This window comes from Leptonotus elevatus, chromosome 3 (assembly GCF_054856555.1).
Source record: "Leptonotus elevatus isolate MCC_2025b chromosome 3, RoL_Lele_1.0, whole genome shotgun sequence".
NCBI classification, from domain to species: domain Eukaryota; kingdom Metazoa; phylum Chordata; class Actinopteri; order Syngnathiformes; family Syngnathidae; genus Leptonotus; species Leptonotus elevatus.
The window spans coordinates 23,511,602-23,538,864 of record NC_141241.1 but is presented as its reverse complement, the minus strand read 5'-3'; the positions used below and the strand labels follow the sequence as shown (position 1 = coordinate 23,538,864).

The window sequence follows — 27,263 nt, the reverse complement described above, 5'->3', positions numbered from 1 at the left end:
GTGCGTGCCTGAGGAGAACTTGTTTGCAGGGGACAGGAGAGGAACGATTGCAACTCAGTTTCCAAGAACGGTATCTATCCTTAAAACGTGCGACGCCTGATCTCCGGATTTTGTAGCGGGATTATTACGGGATTTCTGTCTACTCTGGATTGACGCCGGAGTGGAAGTTTTCTTTTATTTGGATGGCGGAGTTTCCAAAGCGGGAGGCAAACTCCTGGCAGCCTCTTGGATGTAATCTTGCACGTTGCTGCTTAGATGCTGTTAATTCATAGCGATAGTGCTCCTGGACGTTAACTATGGTTAGAGGATTGTGCGCGGAATGGAGTTGAATGAGTTGAGGTTCGTTTGAGTTTAGTCGCTATACATTCAACGTGTGCGTGTTTCACGTGGAGCTGTGATGCCGAAGTGAACGCTTTCTCTCCCAAATGCTGCGTGTGAGCCGGAGGACGGCCACCCCCGACTGCGCATGTTGGGCGCACCGTGCACCATCGGCAAATCTCGGACGCCGAGTCTAAAAAAACCCATGTGGCACCCTCCGAGAGCCGGACGGGACCGACGCGACGCATCCGGGACGGTCTAGGTTGTCGTATGTTCAGGTCGAGACGCTCCGGGCTCGTACGGCGACTGTGGAGAAGCCGTGCGCTTACCCAGAGCGATGGAAGCGGCCGAGCTGAGGGAGGATGTCGTTGTGGCTCTGGGCTGCCAAGAAAGGAACAGGGGCCGGTGACACGCGCCGCGGGGGACCCCGTCGGGGAGGCCGGGGAGAGGGAGGAAGGGGAGCAGGCTGACGAGGACCGGGATACCTCGGACCGTACAGGCTCTCGCCGTGGACAGGAGGCGGACAGGACGGTGACGTGTTGTTTGTTTGGGGAGTGGGATCTCAGACCTCGGAGCCCTCACTCGGCCCCCCAAAAAGACAACAAGAGCCCCTGTGAGTGTGACCTCGTGAATATTACCTACGCTTTTCTCAAAAGACTGCCTGAGCGAAGTCTGGACCCCTTGCTGAAGGCCGTGGAGTCCAAAGGAGGAGTGCCGAGCGAGTGCGTCATGGTGCCCGGTACTGAGCTGCGGTTCGGGGCTCATCACGTCTCGAATCAGTACCTCCTGGGTCGGATGTTTCGATGGAGCGACTTGCCGCTCTCGGCCCGGCTCAAAGTGCTGCACCACTGCCAAAGTTTTGAAGGGGGGGACGGTGGAAAGGTGTGCTGCAACCCTTACCACTACAGCCGGTTGTGTGGGCCAGGTGAATATCCATCCACCACCTATCTATCTATCTATCTATCTATCTATCTATCTATCTATCTATCTATCTATCTATCTATCTATCTATCTGTCTATCTGTCTATCTGTCTATCTGTCTATCTGTCTATCTGGAGGTGTGTTTACTTCTTAGTGTGCCTATTGGGACCCCATTTGGTGAACCTTGACACCAGCCCCACATCTAATAGGAATGACGCACGCCATCAATGAGAGCAGAGTTTGACATAAGATAGTATGGAAAGCCATTTGAGCATATAGTTATTCACTATTCTTGATATCCAGTTTTAAGGGGAAGTCTACACAAAATTATTTACAATAATAATGTCTATGCTGATCCTTTAATATTTTGTGTATGGAATATGAATTACGCAGAAAAAATCCGCCCATTTTTATCCATCTCAGGGGATGGCCATTTTGACACTTGCTGTTGACTGAAAATGACATCATTGTTGCTCAGTCAAGGCTCATCTGTTTTTTGCATTGTGATATTCAGAAGGTGAGCCGTAATTGTTTTTTACTTAAGCCTTGAGTAACTACACATAAATTTCGTAGAATAAATTTTACTCCGAAGAAGACTATATTCGGTCACAGTATAAACAGAGTAAATGTTATACTCGGAAGAGAGTAACATCACCCCCCCCCCCCCCCCCAAAAAGAGGAAAAATCGCAAAAGCTTCAGGATGGGAGACAGCCAACCTAACCACTGACTCATGCCACACCTACTGGGTATCAATATATCGCAGGTGTCAATTGGAATCCTCAAATCTCCAGTTTTGGTCTCCTTTGGGACACATCAGCAATATGTTAGAGTCTATCATAACTCAAGTGGTAGAGTGGCTGTCTTCCATGCCGAAGGTTGTGGGATTGTTCCTTAACCCTTGAGAATTTTATTAGTGTTGCCGTTTTTTTTAGTAGTATTTTACTCTCCTCCAAGTGTAAAAGTTTACTTTTTAGAGCGGGACCAAATATAGTTGTTGTTTTTTTAGCAAAATGTACTCAATAAAATTGACTGTGTATGATGTCATTGTCAGTTGACGACAAGGGGCAGAATGGCCACCTCCTGACCTAACCTAGCCTGGGTTAAGACGGGTGGGTTTTACTGATTTTTGTTTTTGCCGTACTAGAATAAAGTCGAATTACACAGCCACTTAAATGTGTTTTAATTTATTTTTTATTTTGGTCATGTGACACTCATGAGCTGAGCCATGATTGGTCATTGTCATTTGACATTTTCAGTCCACAGCAAGTGGAAAAATGGCCGCCCCCTGAGATGGATAAAAACGGCTGGATTTTGCTGCTTAAGTCATATTCCACAAACACAATATGCCGTGATTAGACTAGTGGGGGCGCATAGAACATATTGTAAAGTAAATGTTTGGGTTGACTTCCCCTGTAAGTTGCGTGTACTAGTGTCACACTGAGTCTAATAGTACACGATAAAACATAACTGTGCTGCACTAGTAGCACATGATGTCTCGCTACAACTTGCAGAAATAGTAATGCTGTAAACTTTACTATCAGTCACAGTTGTTCAACTAGTGCACTGAATTGTCTTCCTATACTGAACATGAAATGGACGGATATTGATTGCCTCCACCCTTTTCATACATTAACATTTGATCCATATTATTAAAGAACAAATATGGTTTGGTTTCCTTTTAAGTCATTAAATGCAAATGGTCAAAAGGTACCACAAACAAAAAAAGTGACACAAGACAAGCAACAATAGCCTAACATTTTTTTTTTTAAATAACTCTTTTATTCCTCTATACAACACAACTTTTACACACGGTTTAAATTTGTTCCCAAAAACTTGCTGGCAACATGATCCGACTGAAGGTCGCTCTCAAGTTGCAACTCGGTTCTGTTCCCCCCCCCCCCTTTCTGTCTCCCTCTGACAAGGAGGTCCTCTTCTTGTTATTTAGGTGAAGGAGTGCCGATAATATACAGTTTGCATAGAGCTGGCGCCAGACTGACTCGCTGGGTATCTGACAGAGGACTCGGCAATTACTGCCTGTGCTCTTAAAGGGGCCGCGCACTCTGTCAGCTGTGTAGTGAAGGGAAATGCAAGTTGTGCTGTTTGCTGTGCAGCATGAATCATAATATTATTTCAATAACATCCACGGTATGAGTATGATAAACATGACTGCTCCGGGAAACAAAATAAAGTGTTAATTTCCAATGTCTTCATCTTGGTGTGTTTTGTTTCAGAGTCGCCTCCTCCCCCCTACTCGGTGTCCCATTCGGATGAACGCAAGCCACTGGGTGAGTTTGGCAGCGAACACACGACAAAGCAGTAAATGACAGGCGTCGTCATCTTTCAGCCAGAGCTGCCTGACACATTCCCTTCTGTGGTTGACATCATGGCTTGCAAGTTAAATTACAGGTTGAAAAATAGCATTTGACTGCAGATGAATCTGATGCTTAATCACATGCTTCCACTGAGTGTTTGTCAAGGATATGAAATGTCAGTCCAGGTACTAAAGTACTAACTTTAACAAGTGGTCCATGATAAACAGCAGGCTATAGAAAATGGATGGACGTGTGGATTAAACATTTTTTTCTGGTTTTGTTGTTAACCAAAAGATACCTATTAGTCCAATGTTAAAAAACAAAATGGTTGGATGGAAGTCGTGGAAACTGAGTCAAACTGTCACCATCCTAAATCATTTTGAGCCACAATGATTACATTAATGCCTGCTGTCAGTTAAATGTAAAAGAAATGACACACTAAATAACTTTAATGACGAGTGGAAATTATAATGTGCATCTAATTGGTTAACATTCTCAATTAAACCTTGTCAGTAGTAGTAACATAAATACTGTACTAAAACACTCTGCCTTAACTTTGAAAGCAAGTAAGAACGCATACTGTCAGTGTGCTGACTTCACGGAACGTCCGTGTTTATTACTTAAAGCAGGGGAAGTCAACCCCCTTTTTTTTTTTTTTACAATATGTTCTATGCAGCCCCACTAGTCTAAATATGGCATTCTGGTTAATATTGCGTTAGTGGAATATGAGTTAAGCAGCAAAATCCAGGAGGCGGCCATTTTGCTGAAGATGACATCAACGTTACTCAGGTCCAATCGCAGCGCAGCTTCAGAAAACAGGTGAGCTGTGATTGGTCATTGCGTGAGACCTCGGCAACACTGATGTCCTCTTCAGTCGGCAGCAAGTGGCAAAATGGCCGCCCCCTGAGATGGATAAAAACGACTGGATTTTGCTTCATAACTCATATTCCACAAATGTACTATTCATCAGAATGTCATGTTTAGACTAGTGAGGTCACATATAACATATTATTGCCAAGAAATGTTTATGGTTGACTTCCACTTAAAAAAAAAAAAAAAAGCTTGTTTAATAGTAGTTATCAAGCTTTGTGCGACTTGAGAGATTTTTACCAAAAACATTTGATCAAGTTCCTAATTATACAACATCAGGCGTGTTTAAAGTTCCACTGTATCGCATTTCATTGACCAAAACCAAAATGTTTCTATTAATCCACAGTTTCATAAGTTTGTAATATGATTTCCCTTTTTTCAACATTTTCCAGACTCTCTACTGTCTGACACTGAAACGCCGCCCCCTCCCATCACGCCGACCGACGACACAGGTGAAGAACAATGCAGTAATTACAAATCTTCATGTTTGTCCACGGCTGTGAACTTGCATTTCCTTTCATGTAAACCAATTTGAAAGCATTGACGGCAAAAAGTAGGTGTGTTTTTGTGTAATGCCCCCCAACCCACCCTTACTTTCAGAACATCTGCATGGAGTGATAAGTTATGGCGGTGTTGCAATGTTGTGCCTTCCTTCCTATTTTCGAAGGCTGTTACGATAACCCCAAAGCCTGCAGCATAAAGCGTCTATTGTCAGCGAGGCATGGGGGACTTTAGTGGGGGTCTGGGGTCTCTCACTACCCCGATGCTGCACAAGTAGCCTTCCACTCCTCCTTTCCCCATCTCTCTTTTCCTCCCTTCACCACAGCCAAATATTTCACTGGGATGAAGTTGCAATAAGATCCGCCGCGCGCATACACCCAATCCCCTTTGCCTCTCCAAGTACCCATCCCCCTCTTTCTTCCCTCAAATCCCTCCATTCCTCTCGGCAATTGAGCAGTGGAAAGAGACTCGTATTTTGGGGGCGGGGGAGCCTGGCGGTTGTGATCTGGCTTAGGTGTAGAATTTGTGTGTGTGTATATGTGGAAAGGGGCAGCTTAAGGTTGCGCTTGGCCAGGAAACAGCCCCCTCTAGATGATGAAACTGGAGCTTTATTTGTTTAAGTGCTGAGGTCGGCCAGAGAGGTCCGTGTAGTATTAGAAAAAAAAAAGCCCACAAACCCACTCGATCACGCCTGTCTGGACTCGGTTGTAGAAGGTGCTGAAAGATGAATGGGCGTCTATGAAGTCCGCGTAGTGCTGTCACGGCATCCCAGACATGTCCGATGTACAGCTGATGTGCTCATCACTGTCTTGCCTTGTTGTCACGAGTGTTGGAGGCCGCCTGTTGCTGGGCTGTGAGAACCTCCCCATGCATAGCTTGCTGGTTTTATGGGGTTTTCAGACAGATAGTAGTGTCATGCTAAAGTACTAAAGGGGCATCTGTCAAATGTTTTCAGTGTCTAGCAAGCTTGTTTCCCAAACCTTTTCAGCTCAACTAGAAATCTGGCTCCTCCACAGATCACACGTTCTTAAAATGTATCTATTGTCATAGCATTAACATAGAAAACTTAACACATTTAATGCACGCATAACCAACCAACTGAAAGGTTTATGTCATAACCGCCCTAAATTAACTGTTTTTTAGAGCTGCGTTTAAAAAAATCAAATAATTGATATAGAATGAATTTTCATTTTCGAGCCTGATATTGATTCATAAAACCATGAATCGATTATTTTAATCTTTTTCTCATAAATTCATAAGCAAAATAATAATAATTTTTATCTTTAAGTTTTCTTGAAAGTTACTGTTCACATGAATTTAAAAGTATTTCCTTACATTTATTAAAGTCCTGACTTATTGCACTTTAAGACAATTCAGAATCTTTTTCATTTATATTTACAACTATTGAATTTGAATTATGAAAATATTTTCATCTCATCCTTGCGGATTTTGTGTAACAATTAAGTGGTTATAAAATGTTACTTTCATTAATAAACTAAATAATTTCACCTAAAAATGTATTTGGAATTTAATGTTTGTGGAATTTGTATCATGTCCTTGATATTTAAGAAGACTTGATGTTCTATAATTAGTAAATAATAATAATAAAGTGAATTGAATCGAATGGAACTGAACTCTTGTGAATCAAAATCGAATCAATTGAGGACATTAGAATCAATAGCCAGCCCTAGTGTTTTTGATTACCAAAATCATTTTTAGGTTTATGTCATGGTTAATACACCATTATGGAGAAGCGGTTTAGCTGAAATTATGTTTTCATTGCTAAAATATATACATTAGGGATAGGCACAAATTGGTGGCGATTCGAATGCGTATTCGAATGGGTGTGGAAAAGCGAATCATGATTTTCATACAAGGCGTTGCTAGTTGCTAGGTTCAGATGAAACACGAAATGTCACCTCTTTCGCTTTTGTCGGCAAGGGTGATTCGTACACCCGGTTTGAGCATCGCTAGTCTATCTCGTAACCGGTGGCTGTTGGCTGCTAAATGCTATCTTGGTTGACAGTTCAACAACTGTAAATAAACAATCCACTCACTTGACTTGACTTCCTTGCTCCCCCATTGCTCCTTGTCGGCTCAGTATAGGAAGCTGGCTGTGTTGTATACCTCCCGGTCAGACAAACCGCAATGATATTGTATCACATGGTTTTATTTCACCATGCTACAACTTTATTTGGATGTGTGTCTGATTGTGCTGCTCCTTTTACTTATGTAGTAAGTACATTCTCAACGCCGATTGGCTGTTACCGACGCTCCACAGCCAAACGTTTGCTAGAAAAGCCCAGCTTGCATTCAGTCTGGCTGCAGCATTAATTTTCTGCCGTCCTTGCTCCCACTCCGTCACGCATGTCAACAAATAAAGGGAGTTTGCCCCAGAGAGACTGTCTACACACTTAGCTAGCTAGCTTAGCTATAGGATGCAGCTAAATTCCTGTCAATGAGGATTTATTATGAGCCACAATAATCGATCTAATTTTAACTTTGGCCACAATGCGTAGCGGGATCCGTGTTAATCAGAAAATCCACCCGTTTTTATCCATCTCAGGGGGCGGCCATTTTGCCTTATACTACTACTTGCTGGCCACTGAAAATGACATCACAAAACCTAAGGGCTCAGGTAACCATAGATATCTATAAAAACTAGATGTCTCATCCGCGCTGCTGATCATTGGAATCGAACGTTCGCATCTTGCCCAGTTAGTCATCTTGCTCCGCCTCTCTCATTCATTACTATGTGTTTTTATCGTACATTCTTTTAAATAACACAAAATAGCGGTTTACCGAACATTAACTGATTATCGAGCAGTTTAGTTTATAAGCAAAGTTATTTTGCTACATGCTTGTTACTAATTAATAATCCATATAGTTAATAAATATCCATCCAGAATTATTACTTCTTTATTAGCTCATTCACTGCCATTGACGGTTATAGACGTCAAATATTCATTTGAACTACTTCTTTAAAAAAAAATTACACTTTTGTTAAGAGTATGAAAACCTAGATTTTTTTTATTGTACATTTAGAACAGATATAAAATTTGTGATTAGTCGCGAGTTAACTTGTGAATTACAATTAAAAAAATTAATTGCCTGACGCTGCAATTTTTTTTATAATCTTTTCTTTTCTTTTTTAAATCGCGTCAGGTGATTAAATTTTTTAAATTGTAATTAATCGCATAACTTCAATAGTTAACTCATGATTAATCATACATTTTATATCTGTTCTAAATGTAAAAAAAAAATTCTAGGGTTTCATACTCTTGTTAACAAAAGTGGAAAAAATGTTAAACTAACAGAAATAGTCCAAATGAATTTTTTACGTCAATAGCCGTCAATGGCAGTGGCAATGAGTTAAAGTTTGTGAGAAAGCAAACTGTGTGTAAAACTGTCAAGTTCAAAGCGAGATAACAGAGTTTACGTTTGTTCAGATCACTCACCTTTGCTTACAGTCAATACAACAGACCAGACTGCCTGCCTGTGACAAGATGGCCGCCCCGTGCGAATGTTGGATTCTGCACCGTAAGACGTCTTTATAGATATTTATGCAGGCGACGACCATCACAACTCACATATTTTCTGGGTTTGGTCACATGACATTCATAAGCTGAGGCCTTGTGAACACTGTGTTGTCATTTTCAGGCGATGGCAAGTGGCAGTACAAGGCAAAATGGCCGCCTCCTGAGATAGATGTTTAGATTAGTGGGGGTGTGTAGAACTTATTATAAAGATTTTTTTTTGACTTGACTTCCCCTTTAATTGTGTTAATGTTATGCTTGATTTCGAAGACAGAGAAGGGCAGTGAGCTGCATCAAATTTAGGAGAAATTCCTCATTCCTGTGCAAAATGGTGGAATGTCAGGAGTAATTGAGAGCGTTCAGAATATTTAGCAACATCTGTGATGATTTGATGCTCCAAAAAAGGATTTTGTTGTAGGTCTGGGATCTGTCGTTCTTGTTGGACATGTTTTGAATTTTGAAGGCTCTCTATGAATGTTTAAAGGGTTTCTGCAAGTCTTTGGCAGCAATCAGAGCTGTTTATTAATCATTGAAACTGTGTTCCCTCATTTTATTCCCCACCATTTTGTGAGTCAGATCTGAATTATGCACACAAAACACAGTGATGTTTTTGAAAGAAATTCAATGAAAAGGTCGCGCGGGAGTCGACTTTAGCGTGCGATTTGCTGATTGTTTTCAAGGTGAACCGCAACAGGAGGCACCGCTGATTGCGCCCGGCCACTTGAGCAGAGCGAGATTAGTTTCCTCACGGACATGCCGCGTGTCGTGTTTGTGTGAGAGCACGCATGTGTGTGGTCTCAGCCCCCCCCCCACACACACACACACCGCACCGCACCGCAAGCGCGCTCCTAGTGGAGCTCAGGGCTGGAACTTTGATGCAGTACACAAGAAACAAACAGCTCTGGCTTTTATTCTGCACTTGATGAGATGCTCCGGCGGCGATACAGGTGGTTTGTTCACATAAAGCTGAACAATGAAGAAGTTGAGCTAAAAAAAAAAAACATTTGCTGTCTCCTTTGAATCTATTGTGAGTTTTCCACTAAATAGCCTGTGATGTTTTCTACACAACAAATATGCTTTGGGCTTCTCCTTTAAAGCAGCTTATTTACTTGAGGTTTAGAACTAAAAAGCAGCAGCAGGGTGTGGTCCATACATACCTTTGCCCTGGCCTCTTTTATCATTCAATCAGTTCATGTTCCCTTTAAACACAGCTAACCAAGCAGCAAAGCTCTAAATACAGAAACTTTAGTAGACTTTTATCCCTCATGTAACACCATCAATTTTGATCAGTCAGCTTTTATTGTCACTGTGTGTGCTTGTGTGTGCGTCCCCGTGTGAGACAGAGAAGAATTTCTGCCATGGCTCGGTGATAAGATCGTTTCAGTGTGCTCAAATAGGGGTTCTATCAGAACAGGCACACACGCACTCACGCACATGCATCCGTGAGTTCAACGGAAGTCCTTCTTGTTTTTCATTCGCACATGTACACGCATGTAGTTTACTCGATTTGTTATAAGGGTGCAGAGTGGTTAACATTTGTGGCGTTTAGGAAAATTGGAGTTTGCATGTTCTCCCCGTGCTCGCGTCGGTCTTCTGCTTTCCTCCCATAATTACAGAATATGTTACTCGGGGTAATTGAAGACTGAATTGTCTGAAGGTGTGCATGTGAGTGTATTGCCTGGAGTCAGATGGGATAGGCTGCAGCTTACCTGCATCGCTAGTGAGGATCGATGGAAAGATAAAAGTTCTTATTTCATATCAAGATGACCACATTTTACTTTCTTTTTTGTTGTCAGTCATTAGTCTGTGACGTTTTGCAATGAACAGCTTTATAGATCCCCCTCCCCCCAAAAAATCATAACATATTTTAATATTAAAAATGATATTGATGCTGCCTGTTATTAGGAAAAAAATACTGGAATACCAAACTTCTGTAATTAAAATAATTGGTATAATAATTTGTGACTCAAAGGAGGAGGCGTGGTAACAGAGCAATTCCGTCAATCAATTCAATTTCAATTCACAAGAGTTCAGTTTGATTTGATTTCCATTTTTTGTATTCGCTTCAATTCCTTCTAATATTGATTAATTATGGAACTTCAATTAAATATCAAGGACATGATAATAAATAAAAAATGCTTATGCAGTAAATGGTTTAAATGATTTAGTTTATTAATGAAAGTAACACGTGTTAAAAACACTTAAGTGTTACACAAACATTGACATCAGCAAGGATGAAATTAAAATGTTTAATGATAATAAATCAAATTCAATAATTGTAAATATAAATCAAAAAGATTCTGAATTGTCTTCAAGTGCAATAAGTCAGGTCTTTCATAAATGTAAGAAAGTACTTTTAAATTCATGTGAAGAGTACATTTCAAGAAAACAGTAAGATACAAAAAGTGGCCTTTAAAATTCTGTTTTCTTATGAATTTATAGGAAGAAAGATATTCAAACAATCGATTAATGGTTTTATAAATCGATATCAGGCTCGAAAAGGAACATCGATTCGATATTGATTATTAGATTTTTTAAACCCAGCCCTTGTGGGGTTGTGTGTGGGTGTGTGTGCGTGTGTGTGTGTATTTGTTTGTCTAAGAGAGAAATAACCAAATAGAGATTTAAGTGAACCCTAACACTTTGGCAACATTTACACAGTTAAATAGCACTTCCTGTATAATGCTCTTATTCTGAAAGACAAAGGGCACCATTTCCCATAGCAGAATACTTGGTAGCTTTCTCTTATTAACGTCACTTAGAAGCAATCGATGCATTCTAGGGTTACTCACTTTGTCATTGACATTCAGTGCCAAACGAGAGGTACCTCGTACCTTAAGGCACTTACATTATGAGATCTGTTGGGCATATTTTCCCAAGCTGACTTTGGGGCATTTTCTACAGGTTATCTGTGTATCGTTAGCGTAGAGATAAATCCAGATGTCCATTTGCTGACCCAACCAAAACACACACAGCGGAGGAATAACAGTTCCGGGGCAACAAATAGGTGGCCGATGGGCCAAATGCGGCACGATAGTAAGAATTAAGAAGCATGCCTCTCCCAGCCCTCATGATATTTTGGTGGTTTCTTTTTGTAAGCTGAGCAAGGTATCAGCTAAACAATCGCGTCTCTAAGCCCTGTCTGCACTCAGTGCGGCATTAACCCCATGAATTGGCTCTTTGACTGATGGGGCACAGCCCAGGAATGTTGGGAAGTTGGGAAGGTGAGGGGGAGTAGGGTCTGGCTGCAAAAGAGGCGGGAGAGGGGGCCGGTGGGGTCTGACTGACTCTGGAGAGTGACATCTGATACATGTTTGAACATATCACCGTTAATAGTTAAGACACACAGAGAGGAGCCGACATTCTTGGAAGTTTGGGAGACGGTTTTAAGAGAGCGCTATTGAAGTGGGCGAAATGTTCCACGTTAGTCGACACTGTTTGACATGTTTTGGTCGATGTTTTATTGGGGCGCCGTCGTCCTCAAGTCCACATCAGACAATATGAGCATGAATATTAAATGAGATTCCAGTGCAGAATCCAGGAAGAATCAATTCCTGAGATATTATTAGGACAGATGTAAAAATAGTACAAAGCGTAGACATCCAAACGGTGCTGTGACCAACTTGAATGTGTCTGCTTAAGCCTGGTCGGGTCGTCTTAGTGGCCTGTTTGCTGGCGCGTGTACAACTCTCGCTCTTATGCCTGACTGAGACACATTAGGCTATGGAATTCTACATCAAGGGTTGGCCCATTAACTTTGCCATTTCCTCAAATATTTTCCATCACTGCTCTTTTTTCAACACTAGCTTCTAAGGACACAGGCTCATGCATTGGTTGCCTTTTTGTTTTCCCAACGCAGATGGGATTTGACATCTTAGACTAAATAGCATCATGTTGGTGTAACTTGATCTGAAAGTAGTAATAAAATCATGTAGAAAAAAAAAAAGACTTTGACTGGCCATAGTTAATAGTATTACAAAGACAATTAGGGATGGATGACTATCGATACCAGGCATCATAATCAGATCTTGGGGCACTTTTACAACCAGGAACTACAAATAGCACATTAGAAGAATATTAAGTTGCCATTAATTTCATGCAATTTTAAGAAAAATGTTATTCTGGGATATATAAGTCCTTTTTTTATTTTATTTTTTTAATGATCTGTCTTTTTTTTTTTTAAGGGTATCAAAAGTACCAGTGGTATTGGTACTTAGTAATGGTATCGGTGATAACTTAAGAAAAAAATTGTATCGAACATCCCTAACCGCTAACCTGCTAACACTAACCATTTTAATAATAAAATAACATTTATCAAATCAGTTTTCAAGAGTAAAGTGCAATACTGCATCATACTGAGATCTCTTTCCAACAATCACCAAATATTAGACACAGCTGTCTGTATGATGCAGTACAATACTTCTGAGAGTGTCAATCAAAACTGAGCATTATTATTTTTGTCTATATAGAATTTTCATACAACACTTCCACTTGAAATCATTTTTTTGTGTAAGTGGTTATAATGCTGTGATTGGTTGGTGTATTCTAAACCTTTTGTCCCAGTGACCTATCAAGCAGCGAAGCTAATATGCTAATAGTGATGATGTCAATGTGTTCACCAGATCTTACTTCTGTTTTAACCACTTATTGCCAAATTCATAGTAATTTGCGCCATTTTTCTACAACGCTTCCACTTGAAATCATTTTTTTTGTGTAAGTGGTTATAATGTTGTGATTGGTTGGTGTATTCTAAACTTTTCTTCCCAGTGACCCGTCAAGCAGCTACGCTAACATGCTAATAGTGATGATGTTAATATTGTCAAATTCATATTAATTTGCCTTAGTGTTTGACCTCAATTAAAAATGAAGTTCCCAATACGGTATATTTCCAGTATTTCACCACAAATGTTGGGCTATCCAGTCAAGCTCATGAACCTAATACCTCAGCAGCTGCTTTCCACTTGCTCATTAATTTACTATTAGTTTGAGAGGCCGTCTCCTTTTAGCCATTCCTCGACGACAAGGTATCGTTGGTATGATGCTTGGTGGATTTGCAAAACTAGTAACACATTTCTAATCTTTTCTAACCTTGTTGGAGGTAGCGAAGCCCGTCAGTTTCCTATGCGTATTCACTGTGACGAGCAGTATTTGGCTAACTACTGCCGCCTAGAGGCTTGGCATGCATGTAAATGATCTTAAAAATGCACTTCTCAGTTTTTGTGGATGTTTTTTTTTTTAAACAAACGAGGCGGTGTTGTCAGATGGAGGGAGGAGGGAAATATTCGTTTTTAAAATACCCGGCTACATGTGGAGAGAAGATTTGATAATTGTTTTGTTTTAGCACGACTAAGGGGTAGAATGGTTGTCCATCCCCTGGGAACTTTTGAAGTGAAGCTTGAGGATCTCTTGCAGCTGTGTCACCTTTGAAAATGTACCCAATGCAGGACTAATGAGAGATTATCTTCTTCGTCCTTATTGTGTCAGAACACAAACGAGAGCTGATCACACGTTCTCCAGTTTTACGAATTTCATGCCTGACTTTTTGTCAGCTCCACTTACTGATTGTATGTCTTCTCTTGCCTTTCGTGTTGATTGAAAACACTTGTAATTCTATGGCGTTTAGCTTGTCCTGCCTTCCTCTACGTCTTTCCAGTACGCTGCCTTAGTCCATGTTGTCAGACCTTCACAATTTAAAATAAGGTTTAAATTACAGGACTGGCTGTGGCTTTTCTTTGTTCCCTCAGAGTTTCTGCCAACTCGCAATTTGGCTTTTAATGGAATCCTGCCATGCTGCTGAACTTAAAGATTCTTTGCAGATGTTGAAAGGCACTGACTCGGTGAAATGTCGGCCAGCGTGCCCTGCGCTGCGACTGTGGATGCAATGCGGAGGGACTCAAAATGTATTTATCTTGGAAAAGCAACATTCACCTTGTTTTCACATGCTGCGGCGACCTTTTTTGTGTGTCAGCAATATTTACCTAGTCATCACGGAATCATGAAGGCCACACGAGAGACACAACTTTGAGTAAATTCATTTTTATCCAATATTCAGACGTTGTGCTTGCAGCATGGGGTTACACCATACTTTCGTTTTGACATAAATATCATTACATTGGAGATCAGTCATACAAGACCAAAACTTTTACTGACATCTTTGTTATTTCACTTGTCATGCAAAGCTCACAGTGCTTGTGTCTATATATACCAACTATACTGTATATTCTGTTTGCTGACCACAGTATCCCCTGCTGGAATTTCATACTCAGTTAATTTCCCCTAATTAGCCATTAGTCAGAATTTCTTGCTCGTAGTGGAACAAGTGGATGTGTTCCATTACTAATGTGTGTAATTATGTTGTGAGGAGTGAAGGCCATATAGTTGGCCAACGTGAGACTCAATGAGACACTTGTCAACTTGACCTCCATGACTGGCTGAGCAGGGGAGGAAGTGTCAAGGAAGAGGGCCTGTCCAGGAATGTAACACACACACACACCTGACTCTTTTTCGCTCTCTCCCCGAATGTATTCCCATTCAAATAATCAATTAGCCAGACAACTTTATTCCTCTTCAAATTTATGTTTCTAAATGTATTTGGTTACAAAGCGACATCATGTAATTTTACTCAATCAAGTAACCACATGTATGGGGGCTATGCAGGCTTTATTGCTGTGTATACCACATGAACTGTGAATGCTGTTTGTTAAAGCAAAAGCCAACATGGTTAACAGATGCGTCGATATTACAAATTACCACAACCTTTATTACATATTTTAAACACGCTTGTGTCACTTAACATGTTCCCGTCATCCAACTCTTTTGATATGACCCGATCCCGGATAAGCGGAAGAAAATGGACGGATGATCTGATTTAGTGGTTTATGAGCAAAGAACCATATTTTTAATAAAGTGTCAACAAAAAAATCAATAAAGTTGTAACAAATTATCTAAAAATGTCCAAAAAGTGATTACAAAATGTCCCAAAAAAATGAGGAAAAGCTGAAATTTTACCATAAAATGTCTATGAAATTGCCCCAAAAAGTGTCAGAGAATTGATTTTTTTTTTTAAGGCAGAAAAGAAAATGTTTAAAAAGTAACCTAAAATGTCCAAAAACAAAAGTACGGAAAAGGATTAGGGCCAGTGAAGAGAGGGGGGAGAAAAAGTTTGGCAGGATTCTGACTTAATTCTCAGCGTTCTGGCTTTATTAGTCAGAATTTTGAGAATTTTCCTCTTCACTGGCCCTAATCCTCTTCCGTACAAAAAGAAAGGCAGAAAATTACAATTAAATATTTTTGGAATTGCCCAAAAAAGTAATATATATTTATAAGATATATATTTTTTAAAGGCAGAAAAGAAAATGTTCAATAAGTAACTATGAAATGTCTAAAAACTAAAGAAGTCAGAACATGTTTTGTTTTTTTAACAGAAAAGAAAATGTAATAAGTAATTATAAAATGTCCAAAAACAAAAGAAGAAATCCCAGAAATTACCAGCAAGTGTCCACAAAATTGCCGAAAATGTCAGAAAATTTCTGGGGGGAAAAAGGCAGAAACCCCCCCCCAAAATAGGGTTGTTCCCCCCAAAAAACGGAAGAGAGGCGAGTAGAGGTGAGTCTCTCAAATGAACAGAAAAAAGCCAATGCACAAGCTTGCAAAAGTTGACATACCATACATACAACCATAATCAATGTGATCACTCCTCCCACCATTTTATTTGTATTAGATACATAATAGTAATAACTTGAAATAATCCACAAATCAAAGCCAATGGTACGCTTGCCCATTCAGGAGCACATGTGCTAATAATGAATGATAACCAACATTTAGCACAATACAATTAATTTGAGTGGCTCGAAAATAAGTCAGGAAAATTGCAGTAATTGTAATCTAATGTGTAATGTACCACAACATTTTCAAAATACTTCAGTGTGTGCCCTGTTAAGGTTCAAAAACTTGGTCCAATATTAATTTGTGGTAAGGAAAAGCTTCTTGTTGGATGATATAATATTTGGCGGTCCAGTCAACCAGGATGAATGATGCATGTCAAACCTGAAGAATTCCTTGGCCCGACTTGCAGAAATGCAGGAAACTGGTCACTTTCTCTCTTCCTCTGGAATCATTCTTCTCGAGTCGCACATGGGTGGAATTCTACTGGCATAGTCACATTCTAAGAAGTTGTGCAGCGCCGGAATAATGGAATAATACTTGTTTGTGTTGTTAAACAAGAAGCTAAACATCAAAAGATCACACTATGGAAAAACTGAGAGGGAGCAGTGTGCGTGCTTGTGCTCGAATGTCTGAAGATAAGGCAGTCGTCTGATGGCAGAGATAGTCAAGACGCCAACTGGATTTGTGGTGTGCTGGATTGGAAGTTGATGCTTAATTATTGCCGTCGCAAACAAAGAACCTAAAACATTTTTGCCTGAAGGGGACGAGGGGTTGCTCTTCTCTGAATATTCTAAGTCTCATACTGGTTTTGGGGGAATTTGGGGCATATTAGAGGCGACTGACAATTGTCAGTAGCCGAGTTCTCATCTCTTTTTCCCTGTGCAAGCTCTCACCCCCACCCTGACTAAAACCACCCACTTCTTTCAACACAGTGGAAGAGTCTAATAACTGGAGGGGAATCTAATCCTTGGCAGTGGATGAAAGACGAGGGTCTCCCTCACTCCCTCTCTTTCTCACAGTCTTTCTCTCTTCATTTTTCCATGGATGCTAGTTATGCTTGGCAGGCCAGGTTCTCTCTCTCTCTCTCTCTCTCTCTCTCTCTCTCTCTCTCTCTCTCTCTCTCTTTCTCTCTCTCTCTCGCTCTCATTTTCCAGTTCCCTTTTTTCACTCACTTTTTTTCACCCGTCAACTTCCCCAATTTCTCCCAACTGTATTCCTGCTCCCCTGCAGGTTGATGCTGGTAACAGGATGCCTCACTTACCGTCACCTGGAAACTTGTAAATTTAGAGGAGAAAACAATTCAGCTCTCACATTCATATTTCATGTAGCTGAGTGAAACATTCATTGTCGTACTTGAAAAGAGGTCTAAATAATCTTCTTCTTTTTTTTACCCATCATCAGCTGATCATTCTGCACCAGTCGTGTGCTGTGCGAGGGTGTTTCTTTGACATGTGCCCGTCGTATCTAACAATGTGATGGCACTACGTTGTCTAAACAATACGCCTGCTTGGAAGTAGGTTGACTGCTGGCGTAATGCAGTTTTGGTTATTTTTTTTAAATTATTATTATTATTATTATTATTATTATTATTATTATTATATTACTATTACTATTACTATTACTATTACTATTACTATTACTATTTAAATTTATTATTATTATTATTATTATCATTGTTATTATTACTTTAGCTTTGAAATCATCACAATATCCATCACACATGATACATAATGGCTGTGGCCATATTTAAGTCATATTTTATGAGGGTGCCCGCTCATGTTTTTTGTTGCCACACCAGCTAAGAGCAGTGACAATGCTGCGGTCACTCACGGATCACTGTGATCCAGAGATGTCACTGTAACCCTACTAACGGTAAGATCGCCTATGACAGCTCTAATAGCCTGAAGTCAAGTCACGGTTATCTAGGTCTAGGTTCGATGAGGAGGTTGGCTGTCACTAAATCCTATAGTAGAATACACCGCTAATGAAGCACAAAACAACAATTGTGTTTGGATTGGGAATGTGTGAATTTATTCAAATGTTTCACTCACAACCAGCAAATACAAAAAAAAATAGTAATTACAAGTAGCCCTGAGATCTCAGGAAAAAGAAACAAGATGGAAAAGAAATATTTAAACTCAGTTCAAAGTCCAAACAAAATGTGTAACACCCCCTGAGTGCGCTCAAAAAAGAACCAAAATTGTCCTACGGACTCTACCACCCCTTTAATGCTCAGTGTTCGACATCCAAGCGAACGGTTGCAGCGTTGAGTAGAGAGGAGATAAGAAATGACGATCCAGGCACCAGGGCGAATGAAGAAGGGTTGACAAGATAGAACGCCAGGAATCCAGGTCCAAAGAAGCCTCAATCAAAAAAAATAGTCCACACTAAATGTGCAGAGAATTACTATTATTCAGTATTTAACTAATGTATTAGCTTAATATAAAACTACAGCTTAACATTCACATTATCAATATTAAACTTAAATGTACATCAATACAATCTGGTGTAACCAAAACAAAATACAGAATACTCATCTGGCACATATGCTCCAAAATAATCCCATTCACACTAAAAAGGCATGAATTGGAATGTAATTGACCTTAAGTATCTTATTTAATACATTAAACATAAAATCAAACAATTGCGAATCACAAATATAAACAGTAATTATGTTGTATTACACAAAAAAATAGGCATGTACAGCCTGTATGAGGCCAGCAGCATTAGCAGCTGTTAGCTAATGGATATGCTACACAGAAAAAGTGTACAGTGAACGATTATATTATATTACCCCGACTGTTTTTTTCTTCCAACAATATGGCTTAAAACTGACGTTGTTGCGTGATTAGCATGCTAACGTAACACATAATTACACGGTCACACAACTCACCGAGATAACCACGGTTCACAGGTATTTAGATCCAAGTCCAGCGTCGTTAGTTAACAAAGATCCTCACGGATGCTTCTAAATGTGTCTAGAGTTGTTTTAAGATTGAACAAGGTTGCTAAATCGACTTTTCTTTCCAGTTATAGCTTTTGTTGGGTTCTCGACGTTTGCTGCGGTGAAGACGCAGAGCAAATTGCAAAATGACACCACTAGGAAAAAAATTCCTGCCTAGTGCATTCCTATACTGCCACCTAGTGGCAAAACTGTGAAGCACACTTACACAACGTAATACTATTTAAGGAGAGCTCTTGTATTAAATCATACTGAGCTAAATTAACAGGGCTACATCACCATGCGAGATGTGAGTGTGCCACATGTAAAGGAAAGGAGCCGCTGTGGTTACGCCCACAATCGCGCAAATCGCCCTATTTGAAATGTGCACCAACACTCGGTCTAACCCGCCTCCGAGATCGTGTTTCGCACCGGGATTGTGACGGTCATGAAAATAGAGCTCCTCATGTGATGTGTTAGCATTAGCATTCCACAAGTAGAATTAGAATGTCAAAGAGGAGATGGGCACATACCAGAATGCGCACACTCGTCAGCGTTAGGCATACACTTGCTGGCGAGATGAGGTGGGGCAGCTCTGGAAGCTTTTCGAGAAGCAAAGTTTAAGCTCCATAATGAAAAGCAAACCCGCTGGTTTACTCAGCAAGACAAGAAATAAAATGTGTGATTTTTCAAGGGTATTTGGATGAAAGCATCTCACACAGATGTTGTGAAAACTCCTCAAACTGCTCTAAAAGGTGAATTAAAATGCATAATATGTCTCCTTTAAATTGGGAATTAACTATAAAAAGCAGTCGTAATGTGCTGATTGTGTGTGATGGTAAGACAGATATTGTTATCTATACAGAGCCGGATATTTTTGTGATGTCTGATGAAGATATCAGTCTTCCGTCTGTAGCTTTGCATTGTCAGGCCAGACATGAAAATATTCTGTAAATATTGGTGCTGCGCTGTAGCAAAATGAGGATTTAGAATGTAGTGAGCATGTAACACATTCCAATTTGTGAGAAGCCCCAGGTCAAGAGAAGAATGAGGAAGCTAAAAATGCATGTTAAATCACTTTATGGGGTAGAATGTTTTACAGTGAGATTGGCACTAAGAGACAGTGCTTTTGAAATGAAACAACAAAGGTTACTTATCTAATTGGTAAACAGTGCTGTTAAAGGTTGGCTGGCTTTAAATGCTTGCAGGGCGCTGTAATTGCTGCCAGCCCTCGCATCCAGATGAATGCGTACAGGCACGCACAATCTCCCAGACACACACTTCCTTGGCCTAAACATAAACATACTGATAACCTCCCGTTTTAACCCGTCTTGAAAAATTCCATTGAAGAACTCGGTTTCCCACAAGCTCCTCCCTTGCCGCTGCGCTCTCACACAAGCTCATTATACCTTGACTTGGAGAGGAGCCAAGCGGAGCCTGATGACACTAAGAACCGTGCCAGAAACATTCAACATGACATGCCGCGCCACACATTCATGATTGATCTTGTTTGTATTTTGCCGTTGGTTTATTTTAAATATAATTGCGCGTCTGTGTTCTGTTTCCAAGCGCTCCTCGTTTTCACTTGGCTACACAATGACACATTTGTTAGGCTTTATGGACATAATTATATGTCATAAGACAAGAAACAAGAAAAAGACAATAACTTGATCACCCTGCAAGTGATTTCAAAGAAAAATCCCCCCGCGCTCCAGGAAATAACTAGTCAATAATATGAGAGTGCAAACCTCTGCCAAGAAAGTTCACTTCCCAGCCACACTTTAAGTGGCGATCTACATACATACCTTTGGATTACTGCAAGTCAAGACTCTTCTTCTATACTGGGGTGGTGAGTTAGAGATACTGTGTGCTCTTTGTTGTCTGAGCAGTGGTGTCTCAGTACAAGTTGAAGTGATTTATTCACTTATTCTGTTGCTGATTTATATATCTCGCGGGGAAGTCGACTACAGGCAACTGAAGAGTGTTGTTTTCAAAGACTGCATGTTAATGTGGTTTGACAACTTCATTTACATGACAGGGGGAACACATTTTTTCTTTGTGTTTTTGAGAAGTCCATTTGGAAGAACAACCGATGTAATGTGCATTCCAGGCCAGTAGTTGGCAATGTCACGTTGTCAAGAAACCCTACACGCATTCACACCTACTACTTGTCCTCCAGGGTCTTGTCTAAAACTATTTTTTAAAATTCCTTTTGTCCGCATATATCGGGTTCAAATGTGAGTAATGTGTCTTGGCCTGACTCCATAGTGGAGTAATCTTATCTAAATCCACAACGGCCCTGTGGGCCAACATTTGTTGTTTTGGCTTCGGCGGACTCCCACATGCCGACATAAAATGCACACCCTCCACTTTCACAAATGACCACGTCAAGTATTTAGACTAAAATTTACTTTGAGACCCATTTATGAACAGAATAAGGGCCAGAATGGCATTTGTATGGTTTAAGACAAAAACGGTGCATATGGCAATGGACACATACTCCATTGGGCAAATAATAGGCTTCCAAGCTATCTGTGTTTACATTTTACTGGTCAAAAAGATAAAAGTGCATGCATATTTGAAGCAACAAAAAGCATCTTTGAGCCTACCAGCACAATGTCAAGTCATTGAACCGTTTACAGAAGGTACAATGATGTAAAAGTGGGCACACTTTTTTTTGCACTCATTTTGTTTTTTTAATCAATACATCATATATAAACAAAATCTTTACCAGTTAAACGACCGATTTCTCATGTGTATATTTTGTATTCGTGTCATTTTCATATTTTGTGCCAGTGCAGGGTTATAAGCAATCAAATAGAGAGTGTGAACGTGTGACAAGTTGGCAAAGTTGTCTCACTATATGGGGTAAGTTGTCACAAGAGTTTAACTGAGACATGTTGCCCCAAACTATCATGTTCAAAGTATATCAAGTTCCGTTTTTTTACTTTGGGTTATCCAAAACGGGTTACTTGGCACTCGTCTCACAATGTGCTATTCTCCTCTCTGTCAGGACACAACCCCTGCCCATAAAAAGGAAGAAAACTAGAATTCCATTTTTAAGATATGCCGTCTGGTGGAGAAGATAATTGCAATGTGACAACTTGACCATGTGACAACAAGCCCCAGTCTCCCCTACTTTTAGAGACCTAACCTGTGGCTTGCCAAAGAAAGAAACAGGGATGTGATTTGACCAAAGTGAAATTATTTGAAAATTTAGCCGGGGGTCTCGGGGCCGCGGGCACTCAGCTAGGTCCAGAGCTCATGGGTTTTTCCGTGTTTTTAAGTACTTTCAATGCACTCAGATGACAAAGAAATAGACAAAACAACAGCATAAATTGTCAATGTATATTGAACTATCCCATATAAAATTGCAGTTTTAGTCAACTCAAAAGTCACATTCAAAAACATTGGACTGCCTTTGCTTTTAAAAACTCTCACTGAGAATATCATCATATATATTTACCATGCAATAAATCATTTAATCAATCATTCTTAATTTAATACATAATGCATAACAAAAACATAAAATACCTCATGCAGCAAGCTCTGGTAAAAACACAATCATGCATTCGTCGAATGCATGATTGACTAATATCATCTCTGTAACTGCATACATCAAGACAGTCAACATATTGAAACCTGAAAAGTGCAAACATGCAGCATTCATTTGAGTTTGTGTCAATGATTAACCATGTTAAATATTTATGGCTATTTTTATTAAGTTATAATATTTTCGAAAATTTGATTTCGATTCATTTGAAAAGTTTACCACCGACCTCAAAATTCACGACTCTGTCAGCAACTGGTACAGGTTGTTGGGGTGGATCACGTCTCCTTAGATATAGATATATCCTTCTCTAACCAGTCCCATCGAAACTTGTTTTTTACGATCTTGTCAATTTCCTTAACTCGCGGAGCATCTTTGCGTTCGATCACGGACATCTTTCTTTAAACACCCGGCAAAAACGTCTGAGAAATGAACAATGGCATACTCCTATGCCTTTATAACAAGCGCGTTTATTGGTCAACGCGGAGATTTCAGCCAATCGCAAGATCAGTTTCATTTCAGTTACGGAAACACTAAAATGGAATGCTGTCGAGAGACGAAATCGGATTTTTTACCACTTAAAAAATTGTAACATTTTATTTTTGGAGATAAAAAAAGCGGAATTCCGCGAATTAGCGGAAAAATCACATCCCTGAAGAAATCTCTTCAGAGCTTCTGGTTCTGGAGCCTTCTTCCGTGTCCTCTTCCTGTCTATTTGTTGAGACACTTGAACTGTTAAAAAGCTGCAGCCTTCTTCATAGTGTACTTAAGTTTGTTTTATGTCTACTTAAGGAAAAAATATGCTTGTGAGCTCAAAAAGTCTAGCTGTGTTTCCGCAGACATGTTTGTGTTACCTTATTAAAGGTGCGTGTGTACGTGTGTGTGATTTGAGAGCTGTAAAACAAAAACAACAACAAAAAAACTCCAGACCGCAGGAGTTGCCAGCCTGGAATTCACTAATGACACACGTGGGGCTCAAATGAGAAGTGCAATTTTGTGTGCATGTGTTAGTGTGTATGTGAGAGTGTGTATTCGCGCGTGATAATAGTTTATGTTTGGAACCCCTAAGCCCAGTTTTCGCGTGCATATGAGAGGTGCTCACTCATCACGTAGTGTGCGCTTATTTAGCACAGACAAACACACTTATATCTCCTCCTACAGTCCCCTCCCCCTCCCTGACAAATAAACGCCTCACTACCCCCCAAATTAAAATGGCCGCTGCTCAAACAGAGCACACCTAATCTGGATACCAGTTTCACCCGAATGCAGCATGTTCATTTCAAAAGCGGGCAGCCTTTCTGGTGGTGGAAAAGGGGGTGCGCCAGTGGAATATGACAGGAATGGGGCCACGGGCACATGGGTCTTTAAATCCTCTGTGTCAGGAGAGTCTCTGGAGAAAAATAATGGCATCACTCTGTGAGGGAGTTAATGTGAGCTGATAGCATGAGGGCTTGGGGGGGGGGGGCAGGGGGGGGGGGGGGTCAAGGGTTCACAGGCTTGCACAAGGTTGACAGAGAGCTGAATGCTTCCCACCCCTCTCGTCTTTGCTGCCCTTCACCTTCACTCCAGTGCAGGATGTGAAGGAGTGATGAGGAAGGAGGAGGAAGTTCACAGTTGACACTCCTCTTTCAATACACACAAAGGTGGTTAATTAAAAGAAAAGTTCAAAATAACAGGGCAATTACAGTATAGCTAGACCCGTACCAAGACCTCAGACTCAGATGTCTTAAGGGTTTGTGGTTCCCGTGGTTTATTTTATCAACAGGTTCAAATGGCTCTTTAGTTGCTGCTGTACTGTGATTATGGCAGTCTGAATGCTTAATGTATGCAAAGTAAATCATGTCAGAATACTGCGACCAATTGTCACCAAAAATTATGTTGACATTATATGCGCACATCAACCTCTGAAAATATTACAATGAGCCCAATATTTGCAATTTTATAACGATAGCATTTTCCATTCCATAGATGGTCCAAAACACAAAATATTGGGGGCGATCGTTGTGACATTTTTAGAGGTTGATGTGGGCATTAAGTACAAATGTCCACATGCATGTTGGTAACAAATCATTGCAGTTTTCTGACATATTAGACGACGTAACCATTTTTTTTTTACGCCTATGTTGAGTTATAGACTGTCACGTGCCAGTCTCAGGGGTCAAAGGTGATATCCAAGTGCCCTTCCACAGAACCCAACTTCATCATCCACAAGTGGATAGGAATGAGGGGAGCCGCTTCGATTTGGCCGGGAGTCATCTGCGTTCCCTCCCACAATGGCACAAATTCGCTGCGCTAGTCAAGGAAAATACCAAAAGAAAGAAAACTCCACCCATGCACACAGTTGGACTGCGCTTTGTGCTCGGCATGAAAATAGGGCCCCAAATACTGCCATCGCTGAGTACCATGGTCTAAAAACGCTAATACTGTAGATCACTGTAGGTCTTGTCTCATACCATCATACCGCCTTTTGAAACCAATTTTCTTTGAATGTAACATCAGATCCTGTCTGAACATAGATCAAGATATGACATACATTCCTGAGCGAGATTTAAAGTAAAGACTAAAGAAGACCGTAAAGCACAATATCTCAAAACAGCCCTTGGGCATGTTTCCTCTCATGTAGGCAGAGGAAGCTCTTTCCCGTCACCATTAATATTACAAATGAGGGGATATGGAGAAGAGTGAAAGAACTCAGTTTGAACTGTTTAGACCTCACAAACTGTCCGTTTACCACTGCCGGCTGTGGCTATATACAGTATGTAGACAATCATACATTAAACCCTTGTATTGACAAATGCTGTATACATGTACTATATATTTTTTGTATGCATTACGTGGTCATTTTTGTCTGTATTCAACAGATTACAACAAAATTAACGTTATTAGTGACGCAAGAGGAGGAGAAAGCAGCATTCTGCAGGTTTTTTTTGCCTGTCACTATATGTTACTGGCATGGTTGATATTAGGCTCCACACGATCAGGATTTTTCGTCCGATTACTGATCAAAACGTTTGAAAAAAACAAAAACAATAATCATCAGAAGATGGAGCAATACTGTATACCTATTTAAAAAACGTTTATATGTAGTCTACATTTGATTGCTGCCATTCATGGGGGATGGGGACTGGCCCGGACCACAAATAGAGCCAGAACCCTCAAATAATTGAAGTCAATTGCATGGAGAAAAAGAAATCTCAAAAAATACTGATAAACATTATATATAACATGTAATGTCTAATTTTGTGGAGCAAATCAATGATGTCGTTGATCGAGCGGTTAAATTAATCACAGATTTTGTATAAAATGCTAAATATCGTCCCATCCCGAGCTAGCCAATTAGATCTCTGTAAAGTCTAGTTGATATATAAGATAAGATATTTTATTTCTAGTAATTCAATCATTTTCAGAGCATTTAAGTAAAGTTGGATTAAATTCATGCAATTTTAATTAAAAATGCATTTATGTAGTTATTTTATTTTTTATACCATTTTATTACTACATTTACAATACATATATTGGAATTTATTGGCCTTTCTTTAAAATTATCTGTCATTTTTTATGGGGGCGGGTGGGGGGGCTTTTTATTTATCTGTATCTGGTATCTAACATCCCTTATTATGATGTTCAATTTTCATGGTGTTTGCACTGCCAATTGTATACTACAATTACAAATGGAATTTCTTCCTCTTCTTTTGTCACCTTCAGAGACCGGTACCTCCCTTGGCTCCCTGGGATCCTCGACCTCCAGCGGACATCGTTCCCACTGGTGCAGTGTTGCCTACTGGGAGCAGCGCACACGCGTGGGCCGCCTTTACCCGGCCTACGAACCCTCGCTCAGCATCTTCTATGACCTACCTCAGGGCACGGGCCTCTGCCTCAGCCAGCTCCACACCAACGCCAACTATAGTCGCCGTGACAACCGAGGCAGCCACGGCACACCCGTGCTTCCAGGCTACTCCAGCCACGGAGGGAACGGCAGCGGCGTCCAACAGATCCGCAGGAAAATTGGCCACGGCATCGTGTTGAGCCGCGAACCGGACGGTGTGTGGGTGTACAACCGCAGCCAGCACCCGGTGTTCGTCCACTCGCCCACTCTGGACCTTCTTAGCGCTGGAGAGCTGAGCGTGAAGAGGGTGATGCCGGGCTTCTCCCTCAAGATGTTTGACTATGAGAGCTCCGACTGGATGGCTGAGCATGGCGTGAAGCCTGAAAGCCAGGAGGGGCCCTGGGACCCCCACAGTGTTCGTATTAGTTTTGCTAAAGGATGGGGCCCCTGCTACTCCAGACAGTTCATCACTTCCTGCCCGTGCTGGCTCGAGGTGCTGCTTAACACCCACAGATAGCACCCAGCCTGGATCCCAATTGTAACCTACCAAGATTTAATATAAAGCTTATATATTTTATAAAATATATTATCATGTAAATACTTAATTTTGTCATTTTACAATGCAACTATTTATGTATAGTGTAATGTGTAGATGGACAAAACAAAAAGGAACAAGAGTAAGCACTTTTCATTCTTTATATATGCATTACAGAATTTCTGTGTCATTTTGCAAATGTAAAGATACCCAGTTTATGTTTTCATAATTTCACTATTTCAAAGTACGCCTTACACACGTGTCAATAAAGCATTTGTATTAAATTA

General features: G+C 40.5%; 1 protein-coding gene across 1 annotated transcript; it reads left to right on the top strand.

Moving 5' to 3' along the window:
- On the top strand, positions 1 to 27,263 carry LOC147177476 (SMAD family member 6-like). The gene is made up of 4 exons (XM_086071437.1): positions 1 to 1,243; positions 3,472 to 3,525; positions 4,815 to 4,874; positions 26,321 to 27,263. Exons 1-4 carry the CDS (start codon positions 589 to 591, stop codon positions 26,956 to 26,958), a joined length of 1,407 nt encoding a protein of 468 aa, XP_085927563.1. The 5' UTR covers positions 1 to 588; the 3' UTR covers positions 26,959 to 27,263.

Bases quoted from the DNA above. Each gene is read 5' to 3' on its own strand.
- LOC147177476 (XM_086071437.1), top strand. From the start codon at position 589: ATGTTCAGGTCGAGACGCTCCGGGCTCGTACGGCGACTGTGGAGAAGC. The intron at 1,244-3,471 runs GTGAATATCCAT...GTTTTGTTTCAG, and splicing joins CAGCCGGTTGTGTGGGCCAG to AGTCGCCTCCTCCCCCCTAC. The intron at 3,526-4,814 runs GTGAGTTTGGCA...AACATTTTCCAG, and splicing joins GGATGAACGCAAGCCACTGG to ACTCTCTACTGTCTGACACT.